This window comes from Salvia splendens, chromosome 4 (genome assembly GCF_004379255.2).
Source record: "Salvia splendens isolate huo1 chromosome 4, SspV2, whole genome shotgun sequence".
In the NCBI taxonomy this organism is placed as follows: domain Eukaryota; kingdom Viridiplantae; phylum Streptophyta; class Magnoliopsida; order Lamiales; family Lamiaceae; genus Salvia; species Salvia splendens.
Genome location: NC_056035.1, coordinates 8803530 through 8825449, shown reverse-complemented (window position 1 = coordinate 8825449; position 21920 = coordinate 8803530). Strand labels below are relative to the sequence as shown.

At 36.6% G+C, this 21920-nt stretch overlaps 3 protein-coding genes and 1 pseudogene across 3 annotated transcripts; 3 read left to right on the top strand and 1 right to left on the bottom strand.

Annotated features, from left to right (window-relative positions):
* Window positions 1–2320: 2320 nt before the first annotated feature.
* LOC121801586 (protein RGF1 INDUCIBLE TRANSCRIPTION FACTOR 1-like) lies at window positions 2321–3967 on the top strand. Its single transcript, XM_042201106.1, has 4 exons — window positions 2321–2505; window positions 2718–2915; window positions 2993–3217; window positions 3336–3967. Exons 1-4 carry the CDS (start codon window positions 2503–2505, stop codon window positions 3567–3569), a joined length of 660 nt encoding a protein of 219 aa, XP_042057040.1. The 5' UTR covers window positions 2321–2502; the 3' UTR covers window positions 3570–3967.
* Window positions 3968–10644: 6677 nt separating this feature from the next.
* Window positions 10645–14284, top strand: LOC121798371 (WEB family protein At3g02930, chloroplastic-like). Its single transcript, XM_042197336.1, has 3 exons — window positions 10645–11038; window positions 11350–11554; window positions 11768–14284. Exons 1-3 carry the CDS (start codon window positions 11022–11024, stop codon window positions 14063–14065), a joined length of 2520 nt encoding a protein of 839 aa, XP_042053270.1. The 5' UTR covers window positions 10645–11021; the 3' UTR covers window positions 14066–14284.
* Window positions 14285–16528: 2244 nt separating this feature from the next.
* LOC121801338 lies at window positions 16529–19529 on the top strand. Its single transcript, XM_042200810.1, has 7 exons — window positions 16529–16775; window positions 16869–16973; window positions 17120–17234; window positions 17480–17595; window positions 18238–18423; window positions 18848–18990; window positions 19106–19529. The coding sequence occupies exons 1-7, from the start codon at window positions 16651–16653 to the stop codon at window positions 19291–19293; spliced, it is 978 nt and encodes a 325-aa protein (XP_042056744.1). The 5' UTR covers window positions 16529–16650; the 3' UTR covers window positions 19294–19529.
* A 371-nt stretch (window positions 19530–19900) lies between these two features.
* On the bottom strand, window positions 19901–21506 carry LOC121800609 (annotated as a pseudogene).
* Window positions 21507–21920: the final 414 nt, after the last annotated feature.

The window sequence follows — 21920 nt, the reverse complement described above, 5'->3', positions numbered from 1 at the left end:
TGTTTATAATAAAAATATAAGTAAAAATGGATTAATGGAATATGAGGTCTAGTACCAAAAATGATAAAAGTGAAATGTGACAGAGTTAGTAGGACGGACGGGAACAGAAATATTTGACAAACTTTTTGGGACGTAGGTATATCTTTATCATAAAATAAAGAATAGATTGTATTTTTTTACAAAATTTGATCAAATTCTATTTAATCCCACAACTTAAAAATGACCAATTAAATCGTAACTTTGATATTTTTATCAGTTGTCTCATAAAAAAATCATCATTCTACATTTCTTAATTAATCAACCCAACGTGTACATGTAAAAAAATTAAAGAGACAATTGAATAGTATACTAAATGACGCCGTTTAAATAGCTGAACGTTTTGTTCAATGGTATGTCGTTTGTCAACTCATACATAATTTATCCAAAATCATGAACTTTGTGACAATAAAAAAAATGTGTCAACGTTATGATATAATTGATCAATTTTAAAATTGCGAAATTGATGTAATCTATGATCAAATTTTATAATTTTTTTGCTATTAATTTATTCTAAAATAAAATGATCCAAATAATATGATATAACGCAGACAAACATACGACTTAAATAATGTGGATTAAATGAAATAAAATGTTTATCATGACATAAAAAACTTGTACTAAACATTAGACATCACCACAAAAGTTTATTGAGGTCCAGCCCACCTAAATATGAGAATTGTTTGGTGATAATAGTGGGTTTATTAAGGTGTCCAACCCATTGTTTAATTATAGTTTCAAAGAGAGCAACGTCGGCAACTGCCATATTCAGTCTTGTCCACTCATCTCCAACTCATCTACTTCAAATCCCATTTTTATTAGAAGCTTCAACCTTAATAGTAGTAGTTCTCTTTACTTCTTTTCTCCCTTCAAATTTGACCCATTATTATTAAGTTAAAAGATATTGTTTCAACCATATTTATCGAGCCGAATTCTAATTACGCATTCATAAAATATACTATTATTTCTTATTGTTTTGATAATTATATTACTTATCTCCCTTACTCACATGAGTCACATACATACATACTCAAAGTAATGTTTCTTTCCTATAATATTTGCGTAAAATGAGAAAAACGCCTCATATCATGTTTTGCTACTGATTTAGTTGAAGGTTATATAAATTAGTCATGGAATTAATTAATAAATTCAAGGATATTACACGCATACACATATATGTGCATATAGAATTTTCCTAATAAAAATGGATAGAATAGTTGCAATTTAAAATTTATGGGTGTGCAAAGATTTTCATTATCCTCTAGTTTGGAACAAAAAATAATAAAATAAACAATAATGGCCTCGTTTATTTTCACAGTCACCAAACCACAGATAATCCCATCAATATCAAAGTGAAATGTCATATGTGACGACAAATTACATAGTTATCATTAATTAAGCAGACTTAGATTAAAATGTACTGAGACGACAAATTACTGTTTTAGGATTGTATAACATAGTAGTTATCCTTGAATTATGAAATTTATATTAAAAACAGGTTTACCATTTTTTCGTCAAATCAAGTAGGTTAGGTCGGCTCGTAGCATTAGCACACACTTTACCATGAAAATATTTGTTATAATTACTTAAAAATCGTCTTTGTTTTTCAAAGCTTAAAACTTCATCTCTATTTCATAAAAGTTATACTCCATTAACTAAGTTGATGAAAAAAGGTTCAATGATATACATAAAATATTCGAATAAATTCACATCTATGTAAGCTTTGGCAATCAATATACCTGAAATATCAACAAAATGTATACTATTATAGTTGATTGCATTATATATGCAGGTTAACTTGCCCACTCGGGCATGTGAATATCCGCTAAAGTCGATGTCACAATTAGGTAATGAAGAAAATAGGTATCATAAGTTATAGTATCACTTTTTAAATTTGGTCATTTAGCTTAATTTAATGTAACATTAATTTGAACTATTTTGTCACTTGAACTTCGCTATTATTACAACCTTTCGATCTTCTACCAGAACCAGATACCTCATGTTGTAATTATACTTCACAATATTCGATTAAATCGTCGCTACATTATTTTTCATCATACAAAGATGACGTAAATCCATTCTATAAAACATGTTACATGCTTTCACAAAAAATAAATATTACATTGAGGCAGTAGAATTAATGGCAAATTTAAGGAGGTGTTAGTCAAATTTAGGGGGCAAAGCGATTTCCAATTAAAAGTAACGAGTATTATAAATTAATATATTTGAAATAAATTGAAGAGATTAGGCATTAGTCATGCAAGAGAATTGAAAAATAAAATTGGTTGGAATTAGAGAGCGTCATAAATCGGGGATAGAAAAAAAGAAAGAAACGTTTTGGCTTTTCCCATTGCTGAAAGTTCTTCGCCTTTCCCTTTCTTCTTTTCAATAAAAAAACTCTGCCCACATACATTTCCTCCCATTCTCAATTTCACCAAAACTCCACTATTTCTGCACCTGCAATCAATGGTTAGTACTTAGTAATCCAACTCTCTGCATCAATTACTACCAATATGTGTCGATCGACGCCATCGATTCTCGAATGCAACAGTATTCATGCGTTTACTGATTGTGTTTGATTGACTCTGTGTGTTCGTGTGTTTCTGATCGATCGAGACTTTTTAATCCACCAACTTTGCGATGAATTGAATCGCTGTTTTACTCTCCGATCGTGATTTCAGGGCGATATAGAAGACGACGACGGCAGCAAATGGCCGCCATGGCTGCGGCCGCTGCTGCAGAGCAGCTTCTTTGGCCAATGCAAGGTGCACGCGGCGGCGGCGCACAAGAGCGAGTGCAACATGTTCTGCTTGGATTGCATCGACGGACCGATTTGCTCACTTTGCCTCAACTTTCACAAGGATCACCGCCATATCCAGGTCAGAATAGCTCAGAATTTGTGCCTCCGATCATTCAATTTTTAGCTAGAATCGATCAATTTAACGATTATCTGCAGATAAGGAGATCGTCATACCACGATGTGATTAGAGTGGGGGAGATTCAAAAGTACTTGGACATAGCAGGGGTTCAAACCTACATTATCAACAGCGCCAAAATTGTGTTCCTAAATCAGCGCCGCCGCCCTCAGCCGCGCCCCGGCAAAGGCTCCGCCACCAACACCTGCTGCGTCTGCGATCGCAGCCTCCTCGATTCCTTCGATTTCTGCTCCATTGGCTGCAAGGTCTGAATTTACGAATTCACAATTTGATCGGATTGATTGATTGATGATTATGTGAGGGCATATCAAAATTTCAAATCCCCTCAATTTGACAATCATTTTATCTCCACAATGGCTGCAGATCGTCGGAACATCGAAGAATTTCGATAAGGAGAAGATGAGGACGGATGATGGTGGCGCCTCCGACTCGGACGAGTCGTTTGAGTCGGTGAACGCCGCCAGCATCCGCAAACAAGTTGTTAGAATCAAGGTGCAGGGCTTTACTCCGTCGACGCCGCCTCAGACCGCGGCGTCGAAGCGGCGGAAGGGCGTTCCTCGACGAGCTCCCACCGGCGGGCTTCTACTAGGATATTGAAAAGGTAATGATGATGGCGTTGTGATTCCAGCAAACTGAGCTGTGGCAAAGGAAGCCGATGCTGGAACACCAAAACTGCATAGTGCGGTATGTTTAATTGCAGTGTACTGTTACATTATGAATTTTTTTAAAAAAAAGTAAAAAAATAAAATTGGAAAAATTAGCATCATATCCATATGTTGTGTAACATACTCTTAGTAAAGTATAAAATGAATAAAGGGCTAGAGGGATTTGAGGGAGAAGCAGCACATCATTCTAATCCTCAATTTGTGATCGAATTATTTCGTTTAACCGAAATATGTGTATATATATCACTTTATGTAATTACTATGTACTTGTAATTCGATAGTTCTGACAAATAGTCATTATATGGAGTACGATTTTGCTTCCACCATAAACATATTCACACCTTGCTTTTTTATTTTACAAGAGATAATAATGGAGTCAAGAAATTGGAAATTTGAGTTGATGATTCTTGTTTCATATGGTTGAATTTTTATTTATTTTGGGTGAGGAAAATAATGAGCAACTTTTGACGAGAATAAAGGGGCAGCCACCAAAACAAGAATTAATATTTATCAGTGGCGTTGCCATTGTTGTTTCCTCCACTTAATTGAGAAGTATTTTTTGTCAATGGGGAACTAACATGATTACATCAATGACATATTTTATAATGAAAGATGCCCATTTATTTCAATAATTTATTCTTCACGGGCCAACCACATTACCCAATATTCATGTTCATACCTCCATTTTATTCTCTTCTTTTTTAAAAATAAAAAAGTACTATTATTATATTTTCGATATAATTAGGCGAATAAGGATATCAATCAATCAATCAAATGAAGCAGTAGCGATATACATCTAAATGTTATTGTTTGAGTTACGTGTCGCAGTATCAATCATAACCTAAATTATGACAATGTTTAGCAATAAGAATTTATTTCAATAATATTTTATCGATCGGGCCAAGTCGAAAACAATTCTTTATAAAAAAGGCATGCATACTCAGACGTCGATTCGATGGTTTTCATTTATTTTAAACAATGATTGTGAGAGGCTGAAGAAGCTATAGAAAACCCTAAATGGGCCCAGGCCGAAGGAAGCTATAGAAAACAATAGTTATAATGGAGTGATAGTGTAGTGTAAGTCAGTAAGTGTAAGTTTATTTAATACCTAATCGCAATATACATTGCTATCAGTCCAGTCCAAGCCCGTGTCGTTTCACTAATGGCTGGGTCTGGGTCTGGGTCTGGGTCGGCCCGCCCAATTGACAACTCTATCAAACTATGAGATGAAACCATTATATATCATAAATTCTTGTACTCCGATAATATTTGATGGACGTGACAAGCTCACATAGAGTGATGTAATTCTTATAGAATGAAATATTGTCGGATCACAAATTTTGATCTTATTCACAGTTTTCATCCAATTTTTCTAGCAATCCATATTTAAGTGTTTAATTTCATTAATAAAAACTTGGGCTTTGACTGATTACAATAAATGAATATTTTGACATATAGGTGGTGGTGTTCGGTTTCCTAAATAAAATAGTACTAACTACCAAGATATAATCTAGTTTGGATTGCGATATTATTTTAGTTGAATTGAGTTAGCTATGAGTAATTATCTCATGATTATTCATCCACGATTGAGTTATGAGATTGAATTTTATGAACCAAACACACTACACATTTAATTCCGAGATACAATCTTGCGAACCGAACACCTACGTAGATTTAATGTCCAATACTATCAAAAGTCTTGGAGTTTCATTGGAAAATGCTGACTACTTCAGTGAATTTTGGTGCCAGTGGCAACACCGAATTGCCTTAAATCCTTCCTGAGCCCAATCTTTGTCTCACAATATCTTTAACTAAAATTAAGTCAAGTTTCCTAATAAGGGCATATCCGCACATGTGGTTATTTAAAAAAAGATTAATTATATATAGCCGATAACCTAAACTTTCAACAAACTCAAGTTTTATAGTCTTAATTTTAATTTATTTTTTAAACAACCTAAACTTTGAGAAATTATTTGATCATAAACACAACCACACCAAAAAGTGAGGAAATATATCAAATGAATAAAATGTGTTCTATATGGAAGACCTCTTGTAATGGTTTGAACTTTGAACTAACCCAATCTAATCCAATGGACTCTTAAAGCTCTCCGTTGCTCTTTCATTTATATGTTTACATTTCTGTCTTTCAATTCTATTTTACAACAATGAGAAGCATACAAAAAATTAAATTTAGACAAAGAATTATCCTTCGCTTTCTATATTTTGTCGACGGTCTCCCATTTTGAATTGTGATAAATAGTTAGACAATATTGAGATGATACATAATTGTAACAGCCACCTTTCCAGATGGATAAATGTTCATACTTCATACGTCCATTATAGATTTAAAATTGTCATAGCATAATAATAATATGGAGTATTTTATTCCGTCGTATCATTGTATGATGTACGTACCCATATTCTGTCTTATAGCTAGACTGATATTTGGAATTCATGGCAGTGTATCCATTGTTTTCTTACAACTAGATAATCATGTTACACCAAACAGCTTGCCATGATCCCTAGCTACCTCTTCAATTTCTTATGTTAGAAATAGGAAAAAATGGTGCATTTTGATCCTTCAACTAGAACAGGAGTATGCATTGCAACTATCCAATGCCCCCAATAACAGGTACACAAAAATTAACATTTCCTCCAATAACACACTAGTAGCCCTTTGCCACACCCTTGAATCTTTACATATATATACTCTCACATTCCATCTAGACTCAGCAACTTGGATAATAAAAAAAATTGTTGTGTGTGTTAGTGGGTGACAGCCTTTAATTTTAGTACTACCAAGTAAGTGGCTAGATGGACCAATTTCCAAATTATGTGTGTTGGACTTGGATGGGGGCAAAAGGCAGTTTTAGTTCCTACTCAAGTTTAAAAAATAGTCCAAAGGCACATGCATCTTTTCCCTTGTAACATAAAATGAGAGCTTCATCTGATCTCTCTAAATTAACCAAATCAAATTAGGACAAAAAAACAAAATTATTCAACACTCATTTCCTTTAATGTCTACTAACAGTCTTCTCATGGTCAAGTATGTTGGATGACAATTTGGCAGGAAAGATAAATAAACAAAACATAATAAGAAACGTCATTTTTGGTTATATGACGGATGAGTTATCTATATTGTGCATAGATGAAGATAGTGAAGCATGAATGCAGAATGAGCGTCGTGACAACATAACTATTCTCTGGTTGTAGGTGGCATGAAGAAGAAGAAGAAGAAGAAGAATAGATGAGAAATCAACATAAGTTGTAGGAGTACACCTTTTATTAGCATGGGTCTGCACACAGGTCCATTTTCATTTCTCCAACATGCGCATGCTTGCATACTTCATTTAATTTAATACCCATTTTTGCAATCATGTAATTTCAACGTGACATATTGCATTATTTATTTTATGCCAGTTAGGTGTCAACTCATTTCCACCTGTTGATTTGGATTCTCAGAAACATGCTGCTCCGAATTAGTAGGTTTTCTTGTCAGAGAGAATACTAATATACTACTTAGTTTGGTTGTGAGTATTCTTCTCTTTTTTCTGTTTGGGTTAAATAATTTGGCCTTTGAAATTCAATGGGGGTGTGTATTTGGAAAAGTTAGGAGTCATGTCACTTTCTATTCATTAATAATGGTTAATAGATGTCTTGTTATCGATGCTTTATGGATTTAATTTAAGTATTCTTATTACTTTTTCTTGGTTGCTATTATCAAGCATTTTAATTTTTATTCTTTGTTAGTTGACTTACACTACTATAGTACTTTTATTGTTCCTGCCGTAGCCGTAGTAGTAATAATCTGCTGAAAATATATATATAAAAAAGTCATACTAGTAATTACTTAATTGTGATGCAGAAATGGAAACAGAGTGGATCTAAAATCCGAAGCTTAAATTAATATGCAATTTTTATAGTATTAATTATAATATGGAGTAGTAGTTAATAATGTGGTTGGCTTCTATTTGAAAACTAATGTAGGAGTAATTCCGAGTGGGACGTTAATTTCGATATATAATTGCCTTGGTGTGAGAAACACGGCAGGGCAGCCTCAAAATCTGAGCTTAGGTAATTGTAATACTGATAGCAATTAGTTATAATAATAATTGGAATGAAGTTGCAAGTAAGTATCATAATTAAACTAACTAACTGGTTAGTTTACTTGTCTAACTCTCTCTCCATCTCATACCCAAATCATTAATTCGAATATTATTTAGTTCCATGTTGTTTGATGTGAGCTGTCGGTTTGCATAGTCTTATTATGGTCAATGTATCGGCTTTGTCGGCCGCATATGATTTCATATACAACTACAACTTCGTATGTACTACTATATTCATAATCATATGGTTAGTTTTAATCGTGAAAGAAATGTTTTATTTACCGGCTCAAATCTCTATAAGACGAGTCGCATTTGGGCTTCAAAATTATTCAAAACTTTTAAGAAAATAAAAAAAAATTTGCAAATTGCAGAAAAATTCTGAAATTTGGTCGAATTATAACAATCCCACAACTTTTAAAAATAGTCAATTAGTATTTGTAATTTCTCAATTATCTCATGCATTTGTATTTGGAGTAAATCGTGTATGTTGATACCAAAATCCATGACTTATTTGTAAATTTGTATATCAGTCATAAAAGTCGTTAATTTCACGATAAAAAAACATAAAATCATACTAATAGTATATAAAATCCCCTCAAAACTTATATCATTGAGAAAATGATTAAAATTAATTAAATTGATTATTTTAAAAAATTGCAGAGACTAAAATTTAACAAAATTTCATTATTTTTTGTAGCAATTTGGCCTCAACAAAGTATATGTTATATTTATCGATCCATCTTACAAATTGATTCTCAGAGAACAGTTACACATATATTCTTGCAGAGTATTTTTGAACAATAAAATTAATTCGGTAACGATTCCCATTTTTTATTGGTATTTTCAAAATTAAATTCAAAATCTTGTCTTCACCAATTACTACGTACTCAATTAGTATGGACTGAAGTGGAATTGTAAATACAAAAAAGTTAGGAAAAGAATTTAAATGTGTTAAATGTTGGACAACTGTTGTCGTCGGTGTAGTAGTAATTACTATTAGGTAAGAAATGGTAGGGGTGGGAAATTATACCGAAATACCGTAATACCGGACTTTCCGTACCGAAAAAATACCGAAAATACCAATTTTTCGGTATACCGCAATTTCCGGTACGGTATGATACCGTACCGCAGTGTTTCGGTACGGTAACGGTATCAAGTTTTCTATACCGCGGTATACCGAATATTCGGTATATACCGAAGATTCGGTATACCGTGGTATACCGGTATACCGATAGATTATTATATATATATATTAATATTAAATGTGTTGTAATATATATATTACATTTATATATATTATATAAAAAAAAATTAATACATCAATTAATACAATAAAATTAAACATTCAAATGATAATTTATTCAAACTAATTCAAAATTAACCTGAATTATTTTTTATCAACTCATCCTATTAAATATAATAAACACAATAGCACATAACACCGAAAGAAGATTGGAAATACGATATCGGGAATATATTTCAACAGAGTACATTTGAAAGAATTTGTATTAACTCACACCATTTAGTATATGATTCTTTGTGTAATGTCATATTCCAAATATACAAAGTAATTAAAATTTTTGTTTTATTCTTCGTCCCACTTCATAAAATGTCAATTAAAAATATGTGCAGCTGAAAATGAATCAAATCGTTTAATTAGTGTTTAATTCATTGTATGCTATCTTATTTTATATACTACTAAATTGAAGGATGAATAAATAGGATACTGATCAGTCATTCTTAATTCTTAAAGAGAAATAAATGTCCAATTTAAATTACTAACTAGTGTCACTCCCGTGTGATGCACGGGTCATTTTAATTTCTTCATATTTATTTCATTATGCGAAATAAAAGTTGTGAAATGATAAACAAAAGAATATTCGACATCCTCTTACTTTGGATTATACTTTTTCAATCACATTAACCCCACATAGCCACAATAGTGCGTTTAAATGCCACCTTTTCTTAAAAATGTCAATACGAGCACATTAAAATTTCAACACATATTTGTGTTGACATTTTAATAAATTGTCTTGACATTTAAATATCAGACTTAAAATTAAAAAGCATTTTAAATCTGTGAAAATATGAATTAACCGTTGAGTTATAACTGCAGGAGCAAGTTTACGTTGCAATAATTAGGTGTTTTGATATATGGATGTTACACTCCATACATTTCTTTTGGTTTGGTTGTTTGTGTATTGTGATTATGCTCGACTATTAATAAAGGTTATCAAATGCAGGGTCATCTTCAACGATTTTTTGTGGAATTTTGAGAAATGAAGACAACTTGGTTGCAAGAAATGAAGATAATGTTGTTGATCATGACTTCATAAATTGTTTTAGATTTGAATGTTGAAGTTTTATTAATTTGAATGCTATGAACAAGATTTGATTGTGATGAAGTTTTATTATTTTGGGCTTTTTTTAATAGTTGAACACTTGAATTGTTATTTTAAATATTTTGGATACAATAGGTTTTTTTTCGGTATACCGTTACCGTTACCATACCGTTATTACGGTATGGTAACGGTATCAAAAAATATCATACCGAATTTCCGTTACTAAATTTTTCTTCAATATCACCGATTAATTTTCCATTTCTTAGGGGTGGGTCGGTACGGTATACCGTACCGACCGTGCCATACCGCATACCGTACCGGAAAGTACGGTATGACAAAATTCAATACCGATATCGTACCGAATTTTCGGTATACCCGGTATACCGAAAATTCGGTACGATATCGGTATTGAATTTTGTCATACCGTACTTTCCGGTACGGTATGCGGTATACCGTACCGACCCACCCCTAAGAAATGGAAAATTAATCGGTGATATTGAAGAAAAATTTAGTAATCCAGTTTATCTACGAAAAAAGAAAAGAAGAATAAACAGAGAGAGAGAGAGAGTTGATGTGGAGAGAAAAGCAGGTGACATTGATACACTGTGAGTCTCTGACAAAGTTTAACCACCGCCTTTTACAGGAAGGCTTGTAGCCATACTTGCGTCAATCCAACTGCTTACTGCTTTGACAGAGAGAGAGCAGTTGACAGAGTGCACTATTCCAAATGATCTTTTTCTCAGTAACTTCTTCCCCACAATCTCATCCATTTCTCCATCCTTTCTCTCTCTACACTCTGTAATCCGCATATAGATTCCATAAACACGTTCACAAACTCGCATACACATTTATAATCACAAAATGCCTGCATTTCATTGATTCCCGTTCCCTTCCTAAGGAATCACTGATTCTTCAGCGCGTAGTCGCCCGTACATCATGTCTACCAAGCCAAAGTAAGCACCTTTTTCCTGTGCGGATCTCATCTGAGATTTCCTTAATTTTCCTTGTTTTATTAAGTAGATGTAGATCATATCCAAATCACTCTACGTTTTTGTGATCCGGTGTTCATTATGATTGTCATTTCGAAAATCTGTTTCGATTTTGTATGTCTCGTGATCGTTGGAACCCCTAATTTCAAAATGCTGCGGTTTAATACTTTCCAATTTTCGTAATTCTTCTCGATATATAACTGTTGTGAGAGAGGTGTCAACTAAATCATACTCGATGAGTTATGTTGAATGGATGAATTTTGTTGGCCTAATAGATCTGCTGTCTCTGGAGCTCCGGCTAAAGTATCAGTGGCAACTACTCGTGTGAGCAAGACTAGCAGCAGGGGAGCAGTTAAATCCAATGCGGATGCTGCTTCTCCCTTGCAAAGTTCTCGCCTCTCGGTTGATCGCTCCCCGAGATCTGTTCCATCGAAGCCTGCAGTCGACCGCCGCTCTCCCAAACTCCCCACTCCGCCTGAAGTAAGTCTTAGTATTTGGTTGTATTTGATGATGGATTTTGATTTACTTTTTGCAATTGTTGGATTATTTTAGAGGAGGATGCAATAATGCGAAAATGAGGCTTCATACTAAACAATGGATTTGATCTGTCTAGCTAGATTGTCAATGAGAAAAACTAGTAGTAACTGTTCTATCGGAATTCGTTTTTAATGTTGATACCTGTTTCCCTGGCAGAAAAAGGTGGCTCGTGTTTCAAAACAGTCTGAAGTCCAGCCTGAACTGAGTATAGCTAAGGAAGAACTTAAGAAGGCTGAGGAGAAGCTGATTTTGGTTCAGAATGAAAAAGAGAAGGCTCTTGATGATCTGAAAGAAACCCGGAGATTGGCTGAGGAAGCAAATGAGAAGCTCCGGGAGGCATTGATTACACAGAAACGAGCAGAAGAGAATTCTGAGATTGAAAAGTTTCGAGCAGTTGAAATGGAGCAGGCAGGCATTGAAGCTGCTCAAAGAAATGAGGAGGAACGGCAGAAAGAGCTTGAAACGGTTAAAGAACAGCATGCGGCGGATGTTGCTGCTCTTCTATCTGCCACTCAGGAAATTCAGAAGGTGAAGGAAGAACTGGCCCAAATAATTGATGCAAAAGACCAGGCACTGCAGCATGTTGAAGATGCAACAAAAATAGCAGAGGCGCATGCCCGAAAGGTTGAAGCTCTTTCGGCTGAGTTGGCCCATATGAAATCTGTGCTTGATTCTAGAGTCGAAATGGAGGCAAGTGAAAAAGATAAGTTTGTATCAGAACTGAAATCAGAGATAGTTTCCCTGAACCAACAGCTTAAAAAGGCTGAAATGTTGGAGGAGAATTTGGCAGAAAAAGAGGCTATCATAGAGCAACTTAATGTTGACCTCGAGGCTGCAAAAATGGCCGAGTCTTATGCTCGTAACCTGGTGGATGAGTTGCAAGAAAAAGTTGAGGAATTATCATCACAAGCTGAGCAAGCAAAGAGATTGGAGAGATCTGCGTCAGAATCACTGAAATCTGTGATAAAACAACTTGAAGGAAGTAATGATTCATTGCATGATGCCGAATCACAGATTGGATCGCTCAAGGAGAAGGTAGTCTTGCTGGAAATCTCTATCGACAGGCAGAAAAGGGATCTAGAGGAGTCAGATATCCTCCTTGAACTGGCTAAAGAAGAAGCTTCCAAAATGGCAAAGAAGGTTGAATCTCTGAGGTCTGAGCTTGAGACCTTAAAAGAAGAAAAATCTCACTCTTTAAACAATGAGAAACTTGCAGCTGAAAATGTCCAAACTCTGTTGGAAGAGAAAAATAAACTCATTAATGAGTTGGGAAATTCAAGAGACGAGGAAGAAAAAAGCAAGAGGGCATTAGAAAGTCTAGCTTCAGCATTGCATGAAGTTTCTTCAGAAGCAAGAGATGCCAAAGAAAAGCTGTTGTCTTTTCAAGTTGAGCACGAAAACTATGAAAGTCAGATAGAGGATCTGAAGTTGATTCTCAAAGGAACAAACGAGAAGTATGAAAGCATGCTTGGTGATGCCAGGAAAGAAATTGAAGCTCTGACAAATTCAGTCGAACAGTCCAAGCATGATCATCAGAACTCAAGAGCCGAGTGGGAGCAGAGGGAGCTTCATTCGATGAACTCTATCAAGAAATCTGAAGAGGAGAAATCTTCTGTGGAAAGTGAAATCAACAGGCTGGTTAATCTGCTAAAAATGGCGGAGGAAGAAGCTTGTGCCACAAGAGAGGAGGAGGAATGGTGGAAAAATTCGTTCAAAGAAGCTGAATCAGAAGCCATGTACCTAAAGGAAGTCCTTGGTGAAGCAAAGGAGGAGAGCATGAGATTGAAAGAGGGTTTGATGGACAAGGAAAATGAACTGCAGAATATTCTTCAGGAAAATGATGAGCTGCGGAAAAGGGAAGCTTCTTCTTTAAAGAAGATTGAGGAGTTATCTAAACTGCTTGAAGAAGCTCCGGCTCAGAAGCATGAGGAGGAAAATGGAGAGCTCACAGACAGCGAAAAAGATTACGACATGCTCCCAAAAGTGGTCGAGTTTTATGAACAAAATGGCACCGGAGAAGTGAAGCCTAAGGTGGAAAACCAATCTCAGGAGACAGAGCTACCAGCACCTGCAAAGGAGACGCCACATGAAGTTCATGATGTTATTAATGATGAATTTGTTCAGACTGCTTCAAAGAAGGAAAATTTGAAAGTCAAAGTAAAAGAAAATGAGTTAGAGAAGGGCAGTGATGATGCTACAGTAGTTGATCTTAAAATGTGGGATAATTGCAACATTGAAGAAAAAGACTACTCTCCAGAAGGAGAGGGAGAGACAGAGCAGGAATCCTTCGAGGACGAAGTGGAACACAAAGCCGAGGGCACAGACAGCCACGAGCAGGCTAACAATGGCGGAAGCTCGCCAATGAAGCAAAACGGGCTGAAGAAGAAGAAGAAACCGTTGCTTCATAAATTCGGGAGCCTACTGAAGAAGAAGGGCACGGCCAATCAGAAGTAAATACATCAACTACCTATTCTGTTTCCTATATGCTTGGCCTTCTTAGAAAGCATACAGAAGACTATATATTGCAGAATGATTTGTGAATGTTTTTTTTTCATTTTTATCCTGTTTTGGCTCTCATGGAGTCCTGAAAGGGTTGTATCCTTTTTAGAATTTTTTTGTACCTATCTCACAATGTGATTAGCCATGAGTCTTGTGTGTGAATTTGATTTTTTATATTTGTGTGTTGATCTCATCAAAGGGGAACTTTCATGTCTGTTTAATGTAGTGAGAATGCAGGCAGGCAGGATTGATTTATTTGTGTGTTTATTATCGTAAAATCAAAAATAGGGGTCCAGGCGGTTTATTGACCAGTAAACGTCTTATAAAAGAAAAAAAAAATGTAATACCTTAAAATCAAAGTAAACATCATACAGGGACAGGTCAGTTATACTCAAATCAGATGGTATGGTGTTATCAATATATATTACTATCCACTACATATTATTTATTTCCTCAATAATCAGTACAAATAAAATCATTAGAATCATATTTTCTCTTGCACTTGTCTAATAGAGATATACATAACCAAAACATGTTTTAGTTTCTCATACAAAAAGACACAAAGAACAAAACATAATATTCAGAAATTTTGTTGAATGTAAAAAAGAATCATGGATCTCACAGCACCCTTCCATAAAGAATAAAAATATCTATGTACGAATCAAAGTAAGCGAGAGTGTGAAGTTTGGAATCCTTTGTGTGCCGGGCTGGGCCCAAAATAAATGTAATTAATCAGGTTGGTATAATTGTTCGTTAACTTTCGACTAATCCCATAATTTTAAAATTGAAATACCATAAAATTATAATTTTCAAATTTCTCTAAACTGATGAAAATTGAAATTAATATACTAATAAAATCAAATATTGACATTACAATTGTTTTTAATAAATAACATCATTTAATATATCCAAAATAAGTAGTATATTATGATTTGACTAAAGTCCCAAAATGGTCCTTAACATATTGCGTTTTTTTTTTTTATTTTGGTCCAAAACATTATCTTTTGAATTATTCGGTCCCTGACATTTGAAATCGGATCACATTTGGTTCATTTTGGACAATTCCGTCAAATTTTTGACGGTTTAACTACTGAGTCACAAATCCGTCACTACTCCGTCACTAATTGGGAGAAACTGACCCGTCACAAATCCGTCACGAGACTCATACTATCCCATAATCCAAAACGGTACGGCCTCGAAACGAAGAGAGTGACCTTTCAACATAAATCTGCTGCTTCTACTTTTAAAACACAAACCTCCATTATACCTTGCTCCAAATTAGGCTCCATCGAAGAAGACGATGAAACTCAAACCTCTTCTTCTCATTTTACTATTCCTCGCATTAACTTCTTCCTCCTCTTCTGCTCCCCTTCCTAACGATGCAGCTGCATTGCTCCATTTCAAATCCAAAGCCGATTTGAGGAACCAATTGAATTTTTCGCCTAAATCTAACTCTGCATTTTGCAAATGGAAAGGAGTCGAATGCTCCGATTCTAGAGCGGTTCGACTCATCGTCGAGGATGTACAACTCGGCGGCGTTTTCGCACCGAACTCGCTGAGTCAGCTCGCCGAGCTCCGACTCCTCAACCTGCAGAACAACTCACTCACCGGTCCAATCCCTGATCTCTCCGGTCTGGTCAATCTCAAAGCGCTTTTTCTCAACCGGAACTACTTCTCCGGCGCAGTGCCTCCCTCCCTCTCCGCCCTCCACCGCCTCAAAACCGTCGATCTCTCCTACAACATGCTCGCCGGCTCGATTCCGGCCTCTCTCAACGGTCTGGACCGGCTCTACTACCTCCGGCTCGATTTCAACCGGTTAAACGGCTCCGTCCCGCCGCTGAACCAGTCCTCGCTCCAGATCTTCAACGTCTCTCACAACGACCTCACCGGGGCGATTCCGGTCACTCCGGCTCTGTCGCGGTTCAATTCTCGTCGTTTTCGTTGAACTCCGGCCTATGCGGCGAGATCATCAACAAGGAATGTCGTTCTGATCGGCCGTTTTTCGGTTCTCCAGCGAATGCGACGGCTGCGCCGCAGCATTCGCACGTGGCAGCGCTCGGCCAGACCGCGAAATTGGACGGCGCAGGCACATGATGTTGAGGCATAAGAGAGCGGATTAGTGACGGATTTTGTGACCCGGTAATTAAAACCGTCAAAAATTTGACGGAACTGTCCAAAATGGACCAAATGTGATCCGATTTCAAATATGAGGGACCGAATAATTCAAAAGATAATGTTTTGGACCAAAATAAAAAAACGCAATATGTTAAGGACCATTTTGGGACTTTAGTCTTATGATTTTGTTGTCGTATCATATTTTTTCTGATTTTGACCATCACCAAATAATTAAATTAAATTGAAAAGGTTATAATTTTATATTTTAATAGTATAAATATTTACTGATGTCTTCCAAAATTTTATGAGTTCAACAAGAATTACGCGTTTAATATTTTGCAGGTCATATTCATAATCAGATGAACAGTTTTCCGCAAAACTGAAGTATTCACTGAGGTTGATGATCGAGGAGTAGTATAGCAAAGATGTGGATTGCTGTGATAAGCGGTTTGATTATATACCTTATAGTGAAGCTCTTCCTCTACGAGGACGACACACTCCTCGATCTCTCCTCTTCCCACTTCAGCGCCCTCTTCACCGTCGCCAAAAGGTTTTGTAATTTTTTAATTAATTCAATTTCAGAAATAGAATCGTCAATAACGTTGATTATTGAGGGTTTCGTATGTGATTTTGGTTTGCGCAGGCTGGAAAAGCTTTATCATGGAAGCAAAGTCTACATTGGCCTCCAAATTCCGGACACCGATTCCGCTTCTCGCCAGAATATTGACCTTGTTCTCGTTACACAAGAGTGACTAATCCTCTTTTATTTAATTTTTCTCGTTTAATTTGATTTTCGCCGTAGATCATTTCCATCCATTTAGAGTTATAGTTTGATAGGATATTGGTGTTGCTTGATTTATTGAACTAGAAAGGAATTGTATGGTGATGTTGCAGGGGTGCTATGGTGATTACTGTGAAGAATATATCCGGATTTGTGTCCACTGATAAGGATGGAAATTGGGTTTGCACTGATGGGAAGCACCATAAAACTGAAGTGATTTCTAATCCTGTAAGTTGCTTCTTATCTCTGCTTGAAGAAGTCCTCTGATCATCCATTTTGGTCTTGAATTTGTTGCCCTTGGTGTCTGGAAATGCCTAAGATTTAGTTTTGAGTTTATTTTATCTATCTTTGTGACAAACGGTATTGATGCCTACCTTGCTCAATATCTGCTGTGTACATTTGTTTTCATGATAGTTTAGTTTAGGTCATAGTTTTGGGTTGTGTGGAGTCCTTATGCCAGTGTGGTTCTGCAGGTACCTGAAACCAAGCGATTGATTCCCATCCTTGAAGAATATCTTGAACAAAGAGGAGTTTCTCTTCCAGAGGGATATTTTTCTGCTAAAGTGATATGTCCTAACCCGAAATTTAGGTATGAGTTTAGTGTGTCTTTTGGAACTGAATTTTTGGAGTTGCTTCTTTCATCTTATATGGGTATCTTACTTCTCTGTCTTCTGAAGTTTCTGCATGTTTAATGTTTGGTGGGGTGGATTTCTCTCGGTCCCTACTCCCTACCTTGAATACATCTTTTTGCTGTCAAGAAATCCTACCTTTAGTCTTACATGAATCTAACAATGTTGAGGAGACTTTGTATTCAAGCAAAATCATAATTTCAATAGTCAGGGGAGGACTTACAACTTTACTTATAGACAACAAGCCTCACTCTAATTTTGAAATGAATCATAGAAAGTTCTCAGCTATGGCTGGTAACATAATTATATCTTGACCACCACAGTCATTAAGTATGGTACTTAGTGCTTTAGAGAAGTTAGATTATACTTGCTATCACCTAATAACTCCACGGCAGACAATATTACTCTAAAACACTTATTCTTTGGCAAGGAAAATTCGATTTGGAAATATTTTAGTTTCTCATAGCCATGTAATACGGGAAGAGGGGCCTTTTGTGGAAGTTTGGAAGAGAAGGGGTTTTTTATTATTATTTTTTTGTTGGGGGAGGGGGATGGAGAAATTTCTTCGTTGTTCAACTCTAATTCGGCTGGTGTCCTTGCAGTTCCATTGATTCAGATTCATTTCCAGCTGAGGTCATCACTTATGATCAATGGAAAATTTTAAAACCTGGGCAGAGAAGTCTGTATTCTGGATGGATCAAAGGTGTATTTGGTGGCAAGGATAAAACACAGCACTCATTCTATGATCAGCTTAATTCGGCCCTCAGCACTGCCCCTATATCAGATAGGTGTGCCACCATGCTACTCTACTTGTTATTGCTTGACATTGTTGTGAAGCTAAATGGCAAATGCATAGTCGAGCATGTCTTTGAGGATTATGTCGAACTCATCCATGTGTTCATCCTAAAGAGAATATATGTTGGATTCCAACACCTCATTTATTAATAAGAATGGTGCATAAAGAGTTAAAAACAAAGATTACATGAAGCTTCTGATATTAATTATGTACTAATGAATATGCAATTGAGATTTTGCAGGTATCATGCTATATCTTATCCAACACATTGATATTTTATAGTGTGTTTATGTATGGTGCTATGTTTAAGATTACATCACGAGCATGGGGTACTCTGGATTTTTTTCCCTGTTTGATAAGGTTAATATCTATCCTCTTTGTGCGTGATATGTGAAAAAATCAGCTTATCTACGCAGGCTAGAGCTCAAAGGAAACAAATATGTTCTAGGAGAATTTATTGAATTCAAAGGGAAAGAAGAAGACCTACATAGTTTGAGAAAGATCAAAAGGTCTAAGATTAGTCAGCTGAGCGTTCAGAAGATAAGCATGTTTGGTTTGGGTAAGTCCTCTAAAAATTCCCTGTTCCACATTATCACATGCTTTAGAATTTTACTTATAATTTCACTACAGTTGCAATATTTTGGTGAATCCTCAATTATTTCCACAACTTGCAGCTCATTCAACTGTCCAAGTTTTGTTTGCACCCCGTGATTATCGTGCTGATGGGTCTTCAAAGGCATCATCACATTGGGAAGAGGTGACTGTCAGATCTAGCACGGAGGTAGTTTTTCAACCGCTGAATTCTACAAAACCGCACAAGTACAAGCTGTCTTCAGTGATTTCCATGTCACTGAGTGCCTGAAAATACATGATGGACAAGGCAACAATTCATGTGAGACGATGCTTTCATGAGGGCAGCAAGTGCTCGATAGATCCAAGTTTTATATACTTGATTTGAGCAGTGTTAGTTGTTAGTATCATCTTATAATTTGCAGCTAAAGAGAAGTTGACTCTTGCTAATGTTTGCTGAGTTTTACTTTGAAGTTGGACTTGTTATACGACTTATTTCTAAAGAGTAGATGAATATTTCAAAAGTCATTTAGATTTGTTTTACTAGGGGCTATTATATTTTAAATATGGAGTTTGAAACTTCGAGTCGATAAGAACCCTCATTTTGATATTCTTTAGATTGGCAGGGGCTTAAGCATTCTTTTACTTTTACTTGAGTTCGTCAATGACTTAAACTTCCACCTTATTGGTTGGAGGCAAACATCATATTGATTGAGGCTCATCTAACATTGTTAAATTTATTCATCTTCTAATTACATTATTTTTGTTGAAAGAATGCTATCTTACCAATTTGAGAATGCGTTAAAAATGCGAACACTCTAACGAGATAAATATGGAGTAGTATTATTTTAAATATGTGAAGCCATTCCCCAAGTTTCTTCAACTCAATTTCGCAGCCTTCAACACCTGAAACTCAATCACCACTCACAAAATTGAGATTGTTTGAAACAGGCTAATAAATGATGTTATTTGAGACTGACCGCAAATTTATGATGATCAAAATCAGAGCTTGAACAGAAAGTCCGCATATGATCCCAATCCAAAGCCCCTGCAACCACCATTGGTGAGAAACAATCATATGTAGACTGCAGATACTTACCATGCCCCCGAGGTGAAAGACGAAGGCAAGCAGCGCAGCGCAGCGCAGCACAAGGAATGGCTACTACTTAGTATGCCCCGAGATTGACGACTCCACACCCTCTAGCAGCTCCTGCTAGCACACACTGGAAACCATCCAAAAAGTTTGATACTGCCAGCAGAGGTAAGATTCTCGCCACGTATACGATCACTTCCTTTTCTGAGGCTGCAATCACAGCAAGACGAGCGTACGCTGCATTGCCAGCTCCCAGTTCGTTCACTGCACCTCCAAGACCAACAGATATCATATACACCATCCAGCAGGTATTCAGGCTTATCGACAACACTCATGTCTCTAACGTCGGGTTTGGGAGAAGACCAGATAGAAGAACAACCAATTCAAATGACCAGTATTCCAAGCTGCAAATCACAGAAGCAACAGAGTTGTAGTGCTTCTTATTCTAACCATGTTTGCATTATGATGCAAATGTTCTATACATACATACCATATCATCAGAGCGGAAGGAACTGCAAGCTTCAGAAACGCAACCATATCGCGAAAAGCCTCTCTTGAAAAACCAGTGAAACACTTTTTACAAGCTGTGGAGAAGCAGACATACATTCACCAATGCAGCCCCTCGGCTTCCAAACTTGAGTTTGAACACAAGCAGCCAGCACAGGAAGACATGGAAGGCACCGGTAACTGCAGAGGTCACCATCATCGGATACACAATGTTCTGTGTCTGCAGAAACCTGATGAGGCATTGGAGGATGCCATAGGCGAAGAGGCCGGGGGTATCATCCAACGGTTGAACTCGCCAGCTCCAGCGGAGATTTTGTGATCTTGACCAAGGCCGATTAGAATGAAGGTGGTGTTGTTGTACCACACAACGGCAAGGACAACGCTCACCATTTGGTAGTGTAGACACCGAGCATTTGGTAGTGCTTGGCGCCATAGGCTTGGCCACAAAGAGTTTCTAAGGCGCTCACCATTCCTAACAAGACGCTGAAGCCGGTGACTGCAGCGAAAGAAGTGGCCATGGAAGCGGAGGAGAGTTGCAATTCACCAAGGTGACCAACAAACATCAAAGAAATCACTTGTACAAAGTGGAGGAGCATGTTAACTATTATCAGAGGTATAGCCAATCCTACCTGCTTCTTTCCTTCCTTCATCAATTCTTTCATTCCAAAGCTGTATAAATCTGCATGGTCTGTTGGAAAGAAGACAAACAGAATTATAACAAATAACGTCATGAATATATAAATAAATATAAAACAAACACAAATAGCCTCATATCCTACCAACAGAAGCAGGCGGCGGCGGCCCATCCATGGCCTCACGATGAGAATTATCAAGAGGTGATCCACCTATTGCCGGAGAAATTGATGGCGGCGGTCGCGGAGGAGGAGAATTCATGGATGGAATCGGGAGAGGTGGCGGCGGCGCTATGAAAGTGTAAGGGTGTCCACTGTAAGGCGGACACGACCAATAGCCCCCCCCAATTTTTGTCCATAGCCCCAATTTTGTTGTCCACAGCCCTTAAATTCTATTTCCGCCACTATAGTGGACACCTCCAATAGCCCCCAAATTTTATAATCAATTTTCATTTTAAAATATTTTTAGTTTCAATCAAATGTAATTTAAATAATCGCAGTGTAAATAACTAGAAAACGAGGTAATTAGGGCCGATTATTCGTTGTATTGCAAACCGGTAAATTATACAACGAATAATTATAATAAAATACAACTACAAAACTCCGCCACCGTCTACTCGGTGTCGGAGTCGGCTTCCTCGTCTCCCTCTTCTTCTTCTTCTTCTCCTCCTCCTCTCTCGCTGCTGC